Source organism: Kogia breviceps, chromosome 1, assembly GCF_026419965.1.
Source record: "Kogia breviceps isolate mKogBre1 chromosome 1, mKogBre1 haplotype 1, whole genome shotgun sequence".
Lineage (NCBI taxonomy): Eukaryota > Metazoa > Chordata > Mammalia > Artiodactyla > Physeteridae > Kogia > Kogia breviceps.
The window spans coordinates 120,108,846-120,125,284 of record NC_081310.1 but is presented as its reverse complement, the minus strand read 5'-3'; the positions used below and the strand labels follow the sequence as shown (position 1 = coordinate 120,125,284).

The 16,439-nt window shown below is 36.0% G+C and overlaps 1 protein-coding gene and 1 pseudogene across 1 annotated transcript in view; both read left to right on the top strand.

The window, feature by feature from the left end:
• Positions 1-16,439, top strand: part of CCDC18 (coiled-coil domain containing 18) — a 125,862-nt gene that overhangs the window by 91,674 nt on the left and 17,749 nt on the right. The window contains exons 24-29 of the mRNA XM_067042527.1: positions 430-529; positions 4,321-4,437; positions 5,880-6,023; positions 7,618-7,821; positions 11,463-11,600; positions 15,582-15,782. Coding sequence (XP_066898628.1) covers positions 430-529; positions 4,321-4,437; positions 5,880-6,023; positions 7,618-7,821; positions 11,463-11,600; positions 15,582-15,782 — 904 coding nt within the window. The remainder of the gene's footprint in view (positions 1-429; positions 530-4,320; positions 4,438-5,879; positions 6,024-7,617; positions 7,822-11,462; positions 11,601-15,581; positions 15,783-16,439) is intronic.
• LOC131767257 (archaemetzincin-2 pseudogene) lies at positions 13,223-14,291 on the top strand (annotated as a pseudogene).

The window sequence follows — 16,439 nt, the reverse complement described above, 5'->3', positions numbered from 1 at the left end:
TGAATATCAGGGACATCAATCATGGGATAAATGCCTCATTCAATTATAGTGAACTCACAGCTATTATATATAAAAGACTTTCAAACACTCCTTTGATCTATAGATGAAAAAATATAGATATATTTTTAAAATTCTTTTACTGATTCAATCTGATTCCCTGGTAGTGCTTTTAACATTTAGCTTAAATTGTCTCCAATAGTAGAATCTGAGTTAACTTTTGCCTTTTTAGAACACTGTTAAAGTAGTTGCATTGATATCAGTCATTTTCTTTATACATTATTCCTTTAGTTTGAGCACTCAATCTGAAATAGTTGAATATATCCTATCACTTTTAACTTACAGGAAAGATAACCCACTTGATTTGATTTTTTTGAAGCTATAGTATTCCTATTTATTTGCTTAGATCTTTTTCACTTTGATAAATTTCAGGGAATGCAAGATGGAGATTGAAGACAAAAAGCAAGAACTCCTTGAAATGGATCAGGCACTTAAGGAGAGAAATTGGGAGCTAAAGCAAAGAGCAGCTCAAGTTGGTTTTCTTAACTATATATATATATATATATATATATATGTATATATATATATAAAAAACTATATTTTAATGAAATTTTCTGTTAAAATACAATCACACAAGGTTTCAGAGGTCCCCTCTTTTTGGCAAAATAGACATTTTTATAGCTTTTTAAAAAATTCGTTTATTTATTTTTGTGTGTTAGGTCTTGTTGCTATGAGTGGGCTTTCTCTACTCTTCATTGCTGTGTGTGTGCTTCTCATTGAGTTGGCTTCTCTTGTTGCGGAGCATGGGCTCTAGGTGTGCGGGCTTCAGTCGTGGTGCATGGGCTTAGTAGTTGTGGCTCGTGGGCTTAGTTGCTGTGCAGCATGTGGGATCTTCACGGACCAGGGCTAGAACCTGTGTCCCCTGCATTGGCAGGCAGATTCTTAACCACTGTGCCACCAGGGAAGTCCCTTTATAGCTATTTCTTTTTTCTGTGCACATAAATATTTTTAAAATTAGAAATATGTCATCTCTCTTTATCTTGCTATTTTTATAGCAGGTGGATTTTGGGGAATGAAGGTTAGCTTAGTATCTGAACCTTTTGATCTCTTATAATACTGTATATCAGAAGAAAATGAGATTAAAGGTGTTACTTGCTCAGCTAGTATTTATTGGAGGAACAAAAATATTCAGAAGGCATTATTTAGCAGCATCTTTTTTTAAAGACTTTATTTTTTGGAGCAGTTTTAGGTTCACAGCAAAATTGAGCAGCAGGTACAGAGATTTCCTGTAAACACCCCACCCCCACAGATGCACAGCCTTCCCCATTATCAACATTCCCTGCCAGAATGGTACATTTGTTAAAGCTGATGAACCTATTGATACATTGACACTTCATAATCACCCCAAGTCCATAGTTTACATTTCAGTTTACTTTTGTGTTATACATTCTAGGAGTTTGGACAGCTATCCATCATTATGGTATCATTCAGAATATTTTCACTGCCCTAAAATTCCTCTGTGCCCCACCTATTCATCCCTCTCCCTCTTATCCCAACCCTGGCAACCACTGATCTTTTTGCTGTCTCGGTAGTTTTGCCTTTTCCAGAATGTCATACAGTTGGAATCATATTGTATTGTAGCCTTTTCAGATTGGCTTCTTTCACTTAGTAATATGCATTTAAGTTTCCTCCGTGTCCTTTCAAAGCTTATTTCTTTTTAGCATGGAATAGTATTCCATTGCCTGGATATATTATGGTTTATTTATCCATTCATCTATTGAAGGACATCTTGTATTGCCTTTGCTCCTTTGTCAAAGATCAGTCAACTATATTAACAGGGGTTTGTTTCTGGTCTCTTCTGTTCCATTGATTTATTCACCTATGCTTTCATCAGTACCACACTGTCTTGATTACTGTACCTTTTTAGTAAGTCTTGAAGTTGGGTAATGTCAGTTTTCCAACTTTGTTCTCTTTTAAAATTGTGTTGGCTTTTCTGGGTTTTTTGCTTCTCCCTATAAACTTTAGAACCAGTTTGTTGATATCCACAAAATAACTTGCTGGGGTTTTGATTGGCATTGCCTTGAATCTATACATCAAGTTGGGAAGAACAGACATCTTGACAATATTAAGTCTTCCTATCCATGAACATGAACTCTCTCTCCATTTATATAATTCTTTGATTTCTTTCATTGGAGTTTTATGGTTTTCCATATATAGATCTTGAATATGTTTTGTTAGATTTATAACTATTTCATTTTGGAGAATGCTAATATAAATGATAATTTTGTTTTTAACTTCAAATTTCTCTTGTTCATTGCTGGTACATGGGAAAGCAATTGATTTTTGTGTATTAACCTTGTATCCTGCAACCCTGCTATAATCACTTATTAGTTCCAGGAATTTTTTTGTCAAATCCTTTGGATTTTCTACCTAAATCATCATGTCATCTGCAAACAAAGACAGTTTTATGTCTTCCTTCCCAACCTGTATACCTTTTATTTCCTTTTCTTATCTTACTGCATTAGCTAGGACATCCTGTACAATGTTGAAAAGAAGTGGTACTATGGAATATCTTTGCCTTGTATCTGATCTTAATGGGAAAACTTTGAGTTTCTCACTGTTAAGTGTGATGTTAGCTGTTGTTTTTTTTTAGATATTCTTTATCAAGTTGAGGTAGTTACTCTCTATTCCTAGTTTACCAAGAGTTTTTATCATGAATGATGTCAGATTTTGTCAAATGTTTTTTCTGCATCTATTAATATGATCATGTGATTTTCTTCTTTAGCCTATTGATGTGATCAGTTACATTAATTAATTTTCAAATGTTAAAAAAGCCTTTCATACCTAGAAAAAAATCCCACTTGTTGTGGTGTATAGTTCTTTTTATACATCATTAGGTATGATTCAATAATATTTTATTGAGAATTTTTATATCTATGTCCATGAAAGATACTGGTCTATAGTTTTCTTTCTTTATATTGTCTCTGGTTTTGGTATCAGGGTAATGCTGGCCTCAGAGAATGAGTTAGTATTTCCTCTGCTTCTATCTACTAAGTGAGAGTGTAGAGAATTAGTATAATTTCTTCCTTAAATGTTTGGTAGAATTCAGCAATGAATCCATCTGAGTCTGGTGCTTTCTGTTTTGGAAAGTTATTAATCATTGATTGAATTTCTTTAATAGTTATAGGCTTATTCAGATTGTCTCTTTCTTCTTGTGTGAGTTTTGGCAGATTGTGCCTTTCGAGTAACTCATCTATTTCATCTAGTTTTATTAAATTCATGGGCAGAGAGTTGTTTGTAATATTTCTCTATTATCCTTTTAATGTCCTTGAGATTTGTAGTAATATCTCCTCTTTTGTTTCTCATATTAGCAATTTATATCCTCTCTTTTTTTTTTTTTAAGTTACTCTGGCTGGAGACTTATTTATATTATTGATCTTTTCAAAGAACCAGCTTTTGGCTTTGTTGATTTTCTCTATTGATTTCCCAATTTTAATTTCATTGATTTCTGCTCTAATTTTTATTATTTTTTTCTTCTGCTTAGTTTGGATTTAATTTGCTCTTCCTTTTCTAGTTACCCAAGGTGGAAGCTTAGATGATTGATTTTAGGCCTTTCTTCTTTTCTAATATATGCATTCAATGCTTTAGATGTTCCTCCAAGCAGTGCTTTTGCTGCATCCCACAATTTTCATGTTTCCTTGTTATTTAGCAGCTTTATTTTCTTAAATTTTATTAATTTTTGGGGGCTGCATTGGGTCTTCATTGCTGGGCGTGGGCTTTCTCTAGTTGTGGTGAGCGGGAGCTACTCTTGGTTGCAATGTGCGGGCTTCTCATTGCGGTTGCTTCTCTTTGTTGTGGAGCACAGGCTCTAGGTGCGTAGGATTCAGTAGTTGCAGCATGTGGATTCAGTAGTTTTGGCACGTGGGCTCTAGAGTGCAGGCTTAGTAGTTGTGGTGCACAGGCTTAGTTGCTCCGCGGCATGTGGGATCTCCCCGGACCAGGGATAGAACCCATGTCCCTTGTATTAGCTGGCAGATTCTTAACCACTGCACTACCAGGGAAGCCCTAGCAGCTTTTATCAAGCATAAAATGAAGTTTGAATCATTTTATTTTGTCTATTATGTGAACATAATCATATATCGGGCTCAAGATCCAGTATTATTAAGCAATGATTATTTGTCTCATTCTTTTTCATAATTTATTTGAGATGCATTTATTCTTTAGTTATACCCACTATAAACAAATCTAAATCACATTCCAAGCACACAGTTTTCCACAGTAGAATAAAATTGAATGACAGCTTAATGTTGCTTTTGTACTTAGGTTACACATTTGGATATGACTATTCGTGAGTACAGGGGAGAAATGGAACAGAAAATAATTAAATTAGAGGGTACTCTGGAGAAATCAGAATTGGAACTTAAAGAAAGCAACAAACAGGTAAATTATTAAAAATTACGTGTCTTAAATTGTTTTAAAAAATAACTCAACTGTAAGCATCTGTTATTCACACAATACAGCTTTTTTTTTTTTTTTTTTTTTTTTTTTTTGTGGTATGTGGGCCTCACTGTTGTGGCCTCTCCTGTTGTGGAGCACAGGCTCCGGACGCTCAGGCTCAGCGGCCATGGCTCACGGGCCCAGCCGCTCCGCGGCATGTGGGATCTTCCCAGACCGGGGCACGAACCCGTGTCCCCTGCATCGGCAGGCGGATTCTCAACCACTGCGCCACCAGGGAAGCCCAAATACAGCTTTTTAATAGAATACAAACAATAAAAGTACTGCATTATTTTACTTTATTTATTTATTTATTTATTTATTTATTGTTTTTTCACTGCACTGTGTAGCTTGTGGGATCTTAGTTCCCCAGCCAGGGATTGAACCTGGACCCTTGGCAGTGAGAGCACAGAGTCCTAACCACAGGACTGCCAGGGAATTCCCAATACTGCATAATTTTAATTATCTTGTACATCCTACGTTATATTCATTTTCTTCTCAATTTTTTTCCGCAGCTTTATTGAGGTATAATTGACAAAAAAAGGCATATATTTAAGATGTACAACATGATGTTTTAATGTACATATACATTATGAAATAATTACAGTAATCAAACTAATTAACGTATCTGCAACCTCATATAGTTACTTTTTTTTTATGAGAACACTTATCAAGTATACAACATAGTATTACTAGTCATTCACTGTGCCATACATTGTATCTCCAGAATTTATTCATCCTGCCTAACTGAAACTTTGTACCCTTCCACCAACATTTCTCCTTTTCTCTGACTCCCCAGCTTCTAGTGCTTACCCTTTTAATGTTATTTTGAATGTAGTTTTTTTGTATGTCAACGTGTTCACGTATTTATTATAATGTGTGCATATCTGAATGTGTATAAAATATCTCTGGAAGGATTTGCAAGTAATTCTGTTAACTGTGGTTGCCTCTAAGGAAGGAACATAGTAAAGAAAGGGAGTTTGTTTTCACTAATTTTATTTTTTACCTCATGCAGATAATTACCTGTAAAATTATTTTGAAGGCCATGTAATGTGTGTTGTTTTAACGTACCTTTATTTTCCTTTCTTATACAAATGTGATTGAGACTTTCATCTCTTTTAGTATATTTTAGGTATACATATAAGCATTTTATTAGGCACAAGAATTCTGATGCTTATGTCAAAGTTATGGTTGTCTTAAGAAAAACACATTTTTGGCTCTTTGTTCTTATAAACTCACTCTCTTCTAAAATAAAAAAAAGAAAAACATACTTTTAAATTTTGCTATTTTAGATATACATGTTTAAAACCTGACTTACTTGGATTGCACTTATGACTGAAGAATTATTTTTTTTTAGTTACATTAACATTGCTCTGTTTAAAATTCAGATAGAAGGTTTGAATGAAAAATTGCAAAATGCCAAAGAACAGCTTCGAGAAAAAGAGTTTATAACACTACAAAATGAACAGGAGATAAGTCAACTGAAAAAAGAAACTGAACGGACACAAGAAAAGATGAAAGAAATGGAAAGTGTAAGCAAATTATTTTCCTCCTAAGGAACAAGATTGATATAAATCTTTATGTTTTAAACTGATTGGTTTTAGTATGCGATTGGTATTTAGTATGCACAGAAACTGTGCCATAAGTATTTTTAGGCTAATTATTTGTGCCAGATACCTATTATTTTCCTTATCTCAATTACTTTATTCTGATGTTCTAATTATAGATGAGGTTATCATCTTATTTGTCTTTATATTCCTTATAGGCATTCGCATGATATCTCTCACATAGTAAATCCATGATATATGCTCACTTGGTCAATAAATGTATGTATGTTTTAATTGAGAACCTACTATGTGATAGAACTGAAGATCAGATATTAATAGGATGCACTACTTTGTCCTTAGGGACTCTATCCAGAGAATGAATTAACAGATAGTTGTATTTTATTGAGGCCAAGTACATTGAGTTGCCAGATAAAGTTTGATGACTTCATATCATCAGTTTGCATGTGTGTTGACTACTGAACTCATTCCACACACTTGCCTTTTTTAAAAAGTGAATTTGCTTCTAACAGCTCTCATGGATGTAACTTTTTTTGATTTTAAATACTATACTCCACTTTAAAACTTAATATATAGCTCTTTATTGTGTTTGATTAATTGATTATCTGTCTCTTCCAGTTGAATATAAACTCCACAAGGGTAGCCACTTTGTCTCCTCTGTTCACTCCTTTATCCTCAACACCTAGAATAGTACATATCACATAGTAAGCATGAATAAATATTTGTTGGATTATATATCAATACATAAATTAAGCAGGGTCTCTGAGACTAAGTTTGGGCCCCAGTGAGAAAAAAAAAAAGGTTACTGGCTCAATCATTTCATGTTCCCTAACAAGGGCTGGCTAAAAATATTTACATGAGATTTATACTGATATACAACACAGTTGGACCTTAGGCCCCCATTCTAGACATTAGGGTCCTAGTGACTTGTGCTGGTTTCTTTCCTTCTTATCAGCGGTAAAGTCAAGCGTCATTATCTACCATCTAATCTACCTCACTGAGCCAATTTAGAACTAATTTACTCTTTACTGATTTTTTTTCTCTAAGAAATAATACTTTACTAGGGATTTAATTGAGGAACGTAAAAGTTTTTCAGAGGGAGTAGTAGTCCCAATAACAAATTTCCCTTTTGCAGAGAGTAAGATCATCCTTAACCAAGCTGTGTGGATTAATGGTAGGTTTTGATATTCACACCAGTATATTCTCCATCTTTGACATGTATAATCAAATATTAACATCTTTCTTCTCTTTATATTATTATATATTCTGTGATGTTGCACCATAATATTAAAGGATTATACAGCTTGCATATTAAAGTCATGTAAAATATACCAGTGAGTCCCAGATTTATTACAGTACTTTTGTCATTTTTTTATCATTAAAAAAAGAAGAAAACATTTTCTGAATGTCAGTTTCACAGTGGATGATATTCATTATATGTTAAATTATATAGAGGTTTAGTTGGGAGGGGGTAAGTCATTTATTAAAAGAGAAATCAGAGTAAGAATAGGTTATTTGTATCATTTTATTTTGAAACCTACAAATATCTTGTGCATTTCAGGTTATGAAAGATCAGGAACAGTACATTGCAACTCAGTACAAGGAGGCCATAGATTTGGAGCAAGAATTGAGGCTAACTCGGGAGCAGATGCAGAACTCTCATACAGAATTGGTGGAGGCTCATCGTCAACAAGTCCAAGCACAGAGAGAAGTAGAAAGGCTGTCAAGTGAACTGGAGGAAATAAAGCAACTCTCTAAAGAGAAAGTAATCCCTATCCTAATTTTACCTTACTGAATAGAATATAGTTTTTACAAAAGTTAATTGTGTTCTACAACAATGTGAATGTATTTAATGCCACCAAATTTTACACTTAAAAATGGTTAAGGTGGTAAATTTTATGTCATGTGTATTTTACCCAAATTTTAAAAAAACTGTTATATTTAGCACAGCATTGTAGTGTAACTTGGAAGTCTCTCAGAACTGAGTATTAGTCAAACTAGTTTTCAATAAAATGAGTTATAAAGCACTTTCAGACTTTCAAATGAATTTGAGCTATCACTCAAACAAAAAAATAAATCTAATAAATCTTTTTTAAAAAGATTTATTTATTATTTATTTATTTTATTTTATTTATTTTTGGCTGCATAGTGTCTTAGTTGCAGCGCGTGGGATCTTCATTGAGGCATGTGGGATCTTTCATTGCAGCACACAGGCTCTTCGTTGCAGCGCGTGGGCTTCTCTCTAGTTGTGGCATGCAGGCTCCAGGGTGCATGGGCTCTGTAGTTCTGGCGCTTGGGCTCCAGGGCACATGGGTTCTGTAGCTTGTGGCACGCAGGCTCTGGTTGAGGCACGCGAGCTCAGTAATTGTGGCACACTGGCTTAGTTGCCCCGTGGCATGTGGGCTCTTAGTTCCCTGACCAGGAATTGAACCCGTGTCCCCTGCATTGTAAGGCGGATTCTTTATCACTGGACCACTAGGGAAGTCTCTAATAAATCTTTTTTAGTAAAAAATTTTTACATTTGTAGCCATTCATATATGAAAACTGACTATCTAAATTTATAACGGTTAGAAACCTGCAGTCCAGAACCCTTGGGGAGGAAAAGGGCTTTTAAATAGCAAGAGCACTAATATACATTGTATTTCCCTAGTATTAGATAGAAAGTTAACAACTTGGCTTAAAAATATTTAGATTGAGATATGTGAGTTAATTACTTAGACTTCAAGAAAAATGTATTTATTGGTATTCTAGAAAGGTTCTTGTGATTTCTCTGCTTTCTATTATGGTTACTAATTCAGTATGGGAATTGAGTGAAAGTGTTTTTACATTTAGCCTTGGTTAACCTAATGACATTTTGTGTGTGTGTGTGTGTGAAAGAATGAGTTTATCTACATTTTAATGACATAATAATGTTTCTGAGGCACTGTAAAGTCTTAAAGTATGTCCTAAAGCAGCCATTGTACTTCCATAGGAATTTTTTTTTAACATCTTTATTGGAGTATAACTGTTTTACAATGGTGTGTTAGTTTCTGCTTTACAACAAAGTCAATCAGTTATACATGTACATATGTTCCCCATAACTCTTCCCTCTTGCATCTCCCTCCCTGCCACCCTCCCTATCCCACCCCTCTAGGTGGTCACACAGCACCAAGCTGATCTCCCTGTGCTATGCAGCTGCTTCCCACTAGCTAGCTATTTTACATTTGGTAGTGTATATATGTCCATGCCACTCTCTCACTTCATCACAGCTTACCCTTCCCCCTCCCCTTATCCTCAAGTCCATGCTCTAATAGGTCTGTGTTTTATTCCCGTCCTACCCCTAGTCTCTTTGTGACATTTTTTTTCTTAGATTCCATATATATGTGTTAGCATACGGTATTTGTTTTTCTCCTTCTGACTTACTTCACTCTGTATGACAGACTCCAGGTCTATCCACCTCATTACAAATAACAGTTTCATTTCTTTTTATGGCTGAGTAATATTCCATTGTATATATGTGCCACATCTTCTTTATCCAGTCATCTGTTGATGGACACTTAGGTTGCTTCCATGTCCTGGCTATTGTAAATAGAGCTGCAATGAACATTTTGGTACATGACTCTTTTTGAATTATGGTTTTCTCACCTAATGACATTTTTATTCACATTCCTGGGTGGTTAGACTAATAAAAAATATACAGGGAATTTTTACTAGAATGTCAGGCACATGGGAGTCTACTAGGAAAAGGGAGGCTATCTACTTTTATCTCATTTCTGTCCTTATCAGTAGTATCTAAATGTAGTATAATTGATTTTATCTGATGAACTAAGCTCAGTTAATCAAATAAGTAAGTGAAAGTGGGGAATTATTAAAAATGACATTTTAGGCCTTCCCTGGTGGCACAGTGGTTAAGAATCCACCTGCCAATGGAGGGGACATGGGTTTGAGCCCTGGTCGTGGAAGATCCCACATGCTGCAGAGCAGCAAAGCACATGCGTCACAACTACTGAGCCTGCTCTCTAGAGCCTGCAAGCCACAACTACTGAAGCCCGTGTGCCACAACTACTGAAGCCCCCGCACCTAGAGCCAGTGCTCTGCAACAAGAAAAGCCACTGAAATGAGAAGCACACGCACCACAACCAAGAGTAGCCCACGCTTGATGCAGCTAAAGACAGCCCGCGCGCAAAAACGAAGACCCAATGCAGCCCCAACGCAGCCAAAGATAGATAAATAAATTAATTTTTTTTAAAAATGACACTTTAGGGCTTCCCTGGTGGCACAGTGGTTAAGAATCTGCCTGCCAATGCAGGGGACACGGGTTCGAGCCCTGGTCTAGGAAGATCCCACATGCTGCAGAGCAACTAGGCCCATGCGCCACAACTACTGAGCCCCCGTGCCTCAACTGCTGAAGCCCGTGTGCCTAGAGCCTGTGCTCCACAACAAGAGAAGCCACCACAGTGAGAAGCCTGCGTACCACAACGAAGAGTAGCCCCCACTAGCCACAACTAGAGAAAGCCCGCGCAGCAATGAAGACCCAACGCAGCCAAAAATAATAAACAAAATAAATACATTTATTTTTTTTTTAAATGACACTTTAAGTATTATATTTTAACCCAAAAATCTAAGTTTACATTCATGCGTTAATCTTTTAATGTGGGACCAAATCTTGGTTCTTGGTGTATGGTAGGGTTACTTGATTAAAATTCCACTTAGTCTTTCTTGCATAAACCATACTCATATTCCATCATCTATAGTTTCCAATTTTGGTTTCTTAAAATGGAAAAAGAATTAAAAGACATTTGTGAATCAGTCAGAGGATAGCATCTCTTATATTTTTTATGGGATTTCACACAGTATTTTACAACTATCCTGACTGGTTCTAAATGGATAGCAAATGTTTGTGACTCACTCATTGAATTGTCTCAAAGCATTTAACTTAGTTTTCATATAAAAACATTTCTTTTACATGCATATCTCATCGATGTTCATAATGTATAATAAAATTACATAATTGTAGTCACAAACACAACTAGCATAAATAGGTCTGGTTAAATACACAACTGACTGTAGATAAGCAAACAGCACATCTGGTGAGCAAAAATGCATACCTGTACCTAAGAGCAGACTATTATCTGCCAGAATTCAGTGTTCTGTGGTTATTAATTTATTTTACAAAATGCATTGGTTAGTGAACTTCTATTACATTATGATAACAATATACTGATACTTTCCCATTAGTACTCTCTTAAACATCTAGATTAAAATCTAGATTAATACATTTTTTAAAGTATACATCTAATATGGTAACTGTGTATGAGTATATAGTATTATAAAAGATTAAGATACTTCTATAAATGTGCTGAGTTGTTTAGCTATAATAACCAAATAAACAAGTAATGTAACCTTTACTTAATATGTCATTTTAAGGAAGCTCATGGAAAACATTTAGCTGAAGAATTGGGGGCTTCTCAAGTACACGAAGCTCAGTTAGAAGCAAGAATGCAAGCAGAAATCAAGAAACTGTCAGCAGAAGTAGAATCTGTCAAAGAAGCTTATCATCTAGAGGTAAATAAAAATTTAATTTGTTCTATTACCCCCTGCTAAAGTTGATCTATCTGAACGAAGTATAAGTCTAGCTCTTAAATGTTCATTATAGAGTAATATATGTGGTCTTCCATTTCTGGTATCCTAAACATGTGACTTTCACTTCATATCCAGTGAACTAATATTCTGTGGGGTTAAGAGCTTGAATTCTTTAGCCAGGCATCCTGGTTCTAAATCTCAGCTCATTACTTGACACTTATGTAACCTTGGGCAACTAACTTAACATCTTTAACTAAAATGGATATAATAATGCTATCTATTTCATAAAACTGTGTTGAGGATTAAATGAATTAGTGTAGTTAAAGTTCCTACACCAGAGCCTGGCACATCATTATCATTGTATCATTGGTTATAAAATAGCGCTTGCCAAAACTAACTGGAGGTATTTAATAACCAATATAAGCCGTTTCATGTGATGTAGATCTATTAATGCATTGTAATTTTCAACATTTGCTCTGATAGTAAGTTAGAGAGGCAGTACGATACTTTTTTTTTTTTTTTTTTGGCGGTACGCGGGCCCCTCACTGTTGTGGCCTCTCCTGTTGCGGAGCACAGGCTCCGGATGCGCAGACTCAGAGGCCATGGCTCACGGGCCCACCCGCTCGGCGGCATGTGGGATCTTCCTGGACTGGGGCACGAACCCGTGTCCCCTGCATCGGCAGGTGGACTCTCAACCACTGCGCCACCACGGAAGCCCAGTACGATACTTTTTATCTATCCATGTGTCCTGAGCCTTTATAGAAATGGGCAGTGTCACCCATTAGAATAGCATTTCTTGTCTTTTTAAAAATTATATTTGAAGATACCCAGAATTTATGTTTAAGATCTGAATAAATTACTTACGAAGTTCTAATAAAGCATTTTTCCATATGGCAATGGTTGCAAATACATTTATATTAAACTCATTTCTAGGGAGTTTGGTAACATCTTTGTGAGGGATAAGTTGGGTTTGTGGTCACCATGTCTTGTTTAAATGCATTTAGAGTCAAATCTCTTTGAAAACATTGTCTGCCAAACAAAACACATTTGCAAGTTGAATCCAGTTCTCAGGCCAAGAGATTACAACCTTTGGTCTTTAGAGACAAATGTGAATACTGATGAGTTCAGCATAATTATTTGATATTAGCTGGTTAACTTAGTGACCATCAGTAATAATTGGTCCATCTCAAGTATTTGCCACGAACTACTCAGTATGCTTTTATTACATGGTCTGAATTTCTACTTTTATTTTTAATCATCCAATTTTTTACTTTTAGTTTTATAAGCATCCTGAAATTATTTATAAGCAGATAGTACATAAAATGAATTATAAAAATTGGTTCTAGTATTGCTGTTTAATATCTGGTATTAATATTTTATATGCATTATATAAAAACGCCTAATATGGACACTTGCACAGGGGCTGCAACTGGTGTCTTGGAGGCCTGTCGGGGATGAAGGCACCCAGCACAATGCTTTTCTGGTCAGGCCCCAGACATGCTGGTCCTTTTAAGCCTCGTGGTGAAACAGCTGTTTAACACATTCAAACAGAAAAATGAAAGCTCTACGTAGGAACAGGATGTGAATGGAAGAGACCTTTCATTATGCAAACAGTATGGCACTCTAAACAGACACTAAAAACAGCTCTCATCTTAAAGAACCCAGTACTTGTGTCACAGTAAATGTTAGATGCTGGTGGAACAGCTTTTGATAAATGAAGCCTTCCAGCCAGACGGTGATACCTTTGGACCCATCTTGCATTTGCGATCAGATTGGATACCTCCCATCCTGAGGCTCCCCAAGACTTTTGAAAAGTTTTTCAGTGATCCTTACAGAAAGACACCCTCTCCAGAGAAATGCAGTATTTATATACAGTGCATTGGATCTCTAGGAAACACCAGAGTTATCAGTGAAGAATATATTAAATGACTCAAGGGCTACGGTGAAGCATTTTTCTGTGGCTTGACAGTAAAGCTCCTAGAACCAGTTCCTGTCTCTGCAAGGTGTTCTTTTAGAGTCAGTGATAACATACAAAACCTACAAATTCATGTAGGGCACACCCTGAAGTTCTAAAAAATTAGAAACCTAAGGATGCCTTTTGTGTTGTGAGAATAACACTGATTGAGCTTTACCCAAGAGATTCCCTGGAATTTTGCCTTTGGACAGGCCTCTTTAACATATGGTATGGGGATATTCAGCCTTGTCAGGTATGGCGGGTTTTTTATAGTTTATCTTATGAAGACAAGGTAAAGAAGCTGCAGAGAACACCTTCAAATGACTATTCAATTTTTGATAACTATTACATTTCTGAAATGACTAGTGTTTTGCCACTTTGATCCTATAAGACTTTAACCTATGAGATTGGACACATATTTGGACTTTAACACTGCCAGTGGCTTGAACATCTAGTGCAAAGTTCCAAAGATTTGGAAAAAGCTGACCAGTGCCCCCTAAACCTTTACCCTATCTGTTTACACAAGTTACAGCATGCTATTGGCTGTAGCACTATGGAAGGGTACAAAGCGCTGGTGAGATGGATTGAAGATGAATCTGCTAACACACCTCCCTCCAAAACATAGTCATGAGGATAATGTGAATTTGCCAAAACCTGTAGAAGCCTTTAAGGAATGGAAAGAGTGGATAATAAAATGCCTTGCTATTTTCCAAAAATAAGGACCTTCAAATAAGAGTAATTAAAATAAATACTTGCAGGTTAAAATATATATATATAGGCTTTTCTGTAGTTGTTTTAACAAAGATTTTTTAAAGTGTGTATGTTGGTTGAATATAAAAATGAGAGAATATGTCATTAAAGTAATAGGAAAGGGGATCAATAATTTTTAACTGTGATTTTTAAAATACAGGTTTCAGAGTTGTCAGAAAAGTCACTTAATTGCAAAACTCCTGATTTTTTTCAATGAAAATGAGATTTTTTAAAACTTTATTATGGAAAATTTTAAACATATTCAAAAGTAGAATGATATAAGTCTTCCTATATATTGTTCAACTTCAGTAATTATCAACTCATGGCCAATTTGATTTAATCTATAAGTATGTCGATCATCTCTTTTATCTAAAAGCAAATACTTTTGAGAATGAAAAAGGGTGCTATTAGTAACTACACCAGTATACCAGGCAAAAAACCTAGACAGCTGTAGGCAAACTGGGGAGTATGGTCACCATATCTATAACCTCACTCACTTCCCTTTCTTCCCTCCCCCACATTCCCCCACATATTGTTTTGAAGCAAATCCCAAACATGATTGTTGCATCAGTAAACATTTCTAAAAGATAAGGGCTATTTAAATTATTTATTTATTTATTTATATTTTTGGCTGCGTTGGGTCTTCGTTGCAGTGTGCAGGCTTCTCATTGCGGTGGCTTCTCTTGTTGCAGAGCACAGGCTCTAGGCACACGGGCTTCAGTAGTTGTGGCTCGCGGGCTCTAGAGCACAGGCTCAGTAGTTGTGGTGCAGGGGCTTAGTTGCTCTGAGGCATGTGGGATCTTCCCGGACCAGGGCTTGAACCCTTGTCCGTGCATTGGCAGGTGGATTCTTAACCACTGTGCCATCAGGGAAGTCAGATGAGGGCTATTTTAATAAAGCATAACCACAATGCTATTATCACACCTAAAAATTGACTGTAATTCCTTAATATCATCAAACATCCAATCATTGTTCAGATTTCCTCAGTTATCACAAAAATGTCTTTATAGCTGATTTGTTCAAATCAGGATCCAAAAGAAGTCCATGGTATTTAGTTAACTGTTCTTAAGTAAATTTAAAACTATGGGTTCCTTCTCCCCTTTTTCCCTCTAGTATGTTATTTGTTGAGAAATCATGTTTGTAACTACAAACAGAATTTACTTTTATTTAAGTGGAAATAGAAAGTATTAGAATGTTGTTGAAACCAACTTCACCCTGTTTTCTTTCTTCCTTTCCTTTTCAATTTTGGGGCTACGTAGATGATTTCACATCAGGAGAAGCATGCAAAGTGGAAGATTACTGCTGATTCTCAAAAGACTTCTGTTCAGCAACTAAATGAACAGTTAGAGAAAGCAAAACTAGAATTAGAAGAAGCTCAGGACACTGTAAGCAATTTGCATCAGCAAGTCCAAGACAGGAATGAAGTAATTGAAGCTACAAATGAAGCATTACTTATTAAAGTAAGTAAACATATAAATGTACATAAAGCAGGACTATAATGAAGTAAATTTATGACTTATTTTCCCATCCTTGTAGTTTGTAGAGGACTAAATAACCAAAAATTGACCTGTTTGGGGCTTCCCTGGTGGCGCAGTGGTTGAGAATCCGCCTGCCGATGCAGGAGACACGGGTTCGTGCCCTGGTCCGGGAAGATCCCACATGCCGCGGAGCAACTAAGCCCGTGAGCCGTGGCCGCTAGGCCTGCGTGTCCGGAGCCTGTGCTCCGCAACGGGAGAGGCCACAACAGTGAGAGGCCCACATACCGCAAAAAAAAAAAAAAAAAAAAAAAAAAAAAAAATTGACCTGTTTGAATAAAATGCACTTTATTTACAAGACACTGAATTTGGACATAATTAATTTGATATGTATCATATTACCACAGGAGAAATAATTTACATTCAACCATGAACTTTTTAAAAATTTTTTTTGTGTGTGTGTGAGAACCTTCAAGTTCTACTGTTTCAGCAAATATCAATTATACAACTAGTGTTACCAACTATAGTCATCATGTTATACATTAGATCCCTCAGACTTTAGTCATCTTATACCTGAAAAGTTGTACCCTTTTAGCAACCTCTCCTATTTCCCCCACCACCCAGCCTCTGGCAACCACTTTC